Genomic DNA, 3,859 nt, shown 5'->3' with positions numbered 1-3,859 from the left:
AATGTTTTAATTCTTACATTTATTTCATTATAACTTACAATAACTGACAAGGTTCATACTTACTTCATCTTGGCTAAGCTTCAACTACAGTGTTTCATGTAATTCAACAGTCACATGATGTTGATTGGTTTATGAAGTACAGCCATGTTAATTATTGTAAACACGTGACACCAATGTATGCTGCTCTGCAGTATATAAATACTTAGCTGTTGATTCAGATCATGAGTTTTATGTTAGTGTTATTTGTACAGGCAGAACTGTGTTAAATTTAATATACTGGTGCCTAATCAGATTAACTGTAAAGCGTGTGAATGTCACTCGTCCAGTGTTTATGAACTATTCTGTGTAACTCCTCTTCATAAATTCCATGATTACCTAATGTCTCTCTATTGAGTTGTTTGATGCTATTATTGACAATCTAGTCAATATGTTACAGTAGATGATTGTCACAATAGGTAAAACTGTTAATAGGTAGCATGTAATACTAACTGGAGATTGTAGAATTCATTCAGCATAACACTGACATGACCCATTCATTTATTTAATTCATATAAAAAATCAATTGAAATTTTAATAGTTCCAGAAGTTAGGAGAACCTTGTTTGTACATTTTCCTTTTTTTTAATGATTTTTTTTATAAACTGAATCATACAGAAAAAAAGAAGTTAAGAAATTTTTCCTATGGCAAACCCATCTTTTCCATCGTTAGTGCCCCGTGTGGGAGACCCCCACTGGTTCAGTGTCGATAGGCCTTGTGATGATGAAACTGAATTAACACAACTTGAAAAGGAACATCAGAGCTGGGTAAGTATTTATATGTGTGCAGTTTAAATTATCATGTAAAGAAAAATTACTAAGTTGCACTGAAAGATTTTTATCTTTATATGCAAGATTTTGCAAAAACTTTATTTATATTTTTGTTTTCTTTCATTTTACTTTAATTCTTGCTCTTCAATTTAATTAATTTCAGGAGTTTTATCTTAAGGCTTTAACATGGATTGGTAGGAGCAGGTGTTATGGAGATATTTTTGTAATTTTATGGATAGTTGGAAAATAGTGAGTGTCAGGAGAAGATCACTGGAAATGTAGACGTTAGGTTTTTGTTTAAAGAGTATTGCACACTATGATTTTTATTACCATATATTTATGGTTTCCTTATAATGCTGATTGGGAGTATTCCTTTTTGACTTGGTATTAGTAGATATTATAGCCAGTCTCTACTTAGACATTTTCTTGAAACTACTTAGTGTCAGCTGGTAATGAAAAGATAAAAACGTTGATATCAAACACATTGATTTTGAAACTACCTACAGTGAGCTGGTAATGAACAGATAACTTTAATATCAAACACTTTGATCTTCAACCTACCTATTGTCAGCTGGTAATGAATAATTAAAAAATTGGATATTATACACTCTGCTTTTGTAACTTGTCAGCATCACAGTTAACAGTCTTTGATGCAATGTTATACAATGCTTCTCCTATCCTTCCAACCTATCTTGTAATACTTTTATAGTTAAACATTAATTCTAATTCAAAAGAGATGTTCCTGTACTAAAAATAAACATGTGAAGACAACCAGAAAAATACACTTGAGCTCCTGATAATATTCATTAAAGAAACAGAAACTCTTTTCCCACTAGACTGGAGTTCTCCAACTGCCAAATGCATTACAATGTCCACTAATAATCTCCTCTGCCCACTAAGGAGAAGTAACACAGAATCAACCCAATGCTGGAAAACATTATGTAGGAAGAGTTTTACAGTGTAGTCAGAATTCTGATTCTGGAAAACAGCAACATCGTGCAAGATGAAATATCAAACACTTTGGAATGAAAAGATAAAAAACTTGGATTAATGTTCACAGTTTAAGAGGACAACATTTAACTGACTAACCTCAGATGCTGTTTTTCCTATTGGTATTACATCATTATCCTTCTGGGCAATACTTGTCAGCTGGTGTCACCAAGTTTTTGGATAGATTCACTAACACTTAAAATTCTAGTTTTATTAAACTAGCTGTGATTTGTTTTGTATAATTTCAGGTGATAAATGATCTTGTTCATAATTCGTTTGAATATTTAAAATGTACTCTACATAAAAACTTATGTTTAAATTTAAGTCTGACTTTTTGATTATGTATTTGAATATCCTGTCTTAACTAAATGTAAACTGCCTTTCTCTACAGTTATTTGGTGTTTCTTAAAATATCTTGGTCAATATTTTACATGTAAGAAGATTGAAATTCTGGCATTATATGCAGTATTTGAATTTATTTAGAACCTCAATTTCTAGTATTAAATGTGACTTTTCAATTGAACTTTTTTTTTCCTAATATTATATGGGGTATAATTCAACTTAAAACAATGGCTTGCTAGTATTGGGCTTTTTTTTTTATATCTTTGAAAAATTTAATTGTTCATAATTAGTGTCAGTATTTACACAGAATGACTCTAAACCAAATCATCTAATTAGTGTCACGTTATTTACATTGGAATTTCATTACTGTAATGTTGATGAACAGTTAATAGTCTGTGAAATTTTATTTACTTCAATTATAAAAGAAATATAGGGTAAAAAGATGTTTTGTTAGCAAAAATCATAAAACCTCTAATTTTAATTGAATATAGCTTTAATGTAAATATTTTTTGTGGTATTATTAGACAGTTACTTGAATTTTATAGCATTTATTTTACAGCCTTTAAATAATTGTACTTACTTATAAAAAAAATAGTGAAAAGTAAACCTGCTGACTGTGTTAACAAGGTATACAGTTTTTTCTTATCAAATTTCTTAATGTCAGCATTTTGATGAAGAAGATGACGAAGAGGATGATGATAATGATGATGATGAAAGTGAAAGTAATGAAGATGATGACGAGGAACCAGATGCTGATGACATGAACTTTGACCAAGACTCACCTGTAAGTATTATATATACAGATTCCTTCATAATTAATTTATTTTAAAATACAGTTGTAACTCTAATAGTTAACGATATGCTGAGACAAGATATACATATATAAATGGTTATTAAGTTTGTACTATGCTCCATATACTTGGAATTACAAAGTTTACCTTTTTCAAACTAAGTATGTTGTTTTGTAGTATTATCAATAACTATTTCTCCTTGTATTCTACAGATGTTTCATTAACAAGAGTGGAGTCTTGTGAGTACTTTTGTCTAATTGAACCTAGACTGTGTGGGTATTATCTCAGAATGAAGCAGCACACTGGTGGTTACAGTAATAATACAAGTTTATTACAAAAGTGAAAAACCTGTACAACATATAAATTCCTTGTGATTACCATGTTTTGTTTTTTTTATAAAAATTTACATATCACAAATGTAACGTTTATTGTAAGAATATGATATTAAAATCAAATTACCTAGAGACTTGTATGAATGGAATTTTATTTTTACAGTATTATTGACTTTTCATGTGAAACATTCAGTAAGCTTCATCCTATCAGAACTAGTGAAAATAATAATTTAATGATATTAAAAAAAACAAAAACATTTCTGCACAGCTCTAAGGAGTCTTAAGGTCAAGGTTTCTCCATAAACAAAGTAGTAGTTTTATTTTGTAAAGTAAAGAATCTGTTTGTATACCAAATTCACAAGAATTACTCCCAAAGGTCTTGTTACAAAGCCCTGCTGTAATCAGACAAAAACTGGTTGAATCAATTTTGATTGTAAAATATGCTTAGTCATTTGTGTTTCACCCACACCTTGACATCTAATCAGATTTTAACCCTTCCCGCACAGGCAAGATGTCACCAGTACACCCTGATGTTTTTCCGTCTCTCAGTGGAAATACTAAATCTAATTGCACAAAACATACTAAAAAAATTACTGAA

The 3,859-nt window shown here is 30.0% G+C and overlaps 1 protein-coding gene across 1 annotated transcript in view; it reads left to right on the top strand.

Annotated features, from left to right (window-relative positions):
- The window catches only part of LOC106475400 (anaphase-promoting complex subunit 15-like), a 6,147-nt gene extending 2,754 nt beyond the window's left edge, over positions 1 to 3,393 (top strand). Inside the window, exons 2-4 of the mRNA XM_022379513.1 lie at positions 654 to 824; positions 2,803 to 2,922; positions 3,142 to 3,393. Coding sequence (XP_022235221.1) covers positions 681 to 824; positions 2,803 to 2,922; positions 3,142 to 3,153 — 276 coding nt within the window. The 5' untranslated portion in view covers positions 654 to 680 and the 3' untranslated portion in view covers positions 3,154 to 3,393. The remainder of the gene's footprint in view (positions 1 to 653; positions 825 to 2,802; positions 2,923 to 3,141) is intronic.
- Positions 3,394 to 3,859: the final 466 nt, after the last annotated feature.

Source organism: Limulus polyphemus, unplaced genomic scaffold, assembly GCF_000517525.1.
Source record: "Limulus polyphemus unplaced genomic scaffold, Limulus_polyphemus-2.1.2 Scaffold8518, whole genome shotgun sequence".
In the NCBI taxonomy this organism is placed as follows: Eukaryota; Metazoa; Arthropoda; class Merostomata; order Xiphosura; family Limulidae; genus Limulus; species Limulus polyphemus.
This window is presented reverse-complemented; position numbering and strand designations above follow the sequence as displayed.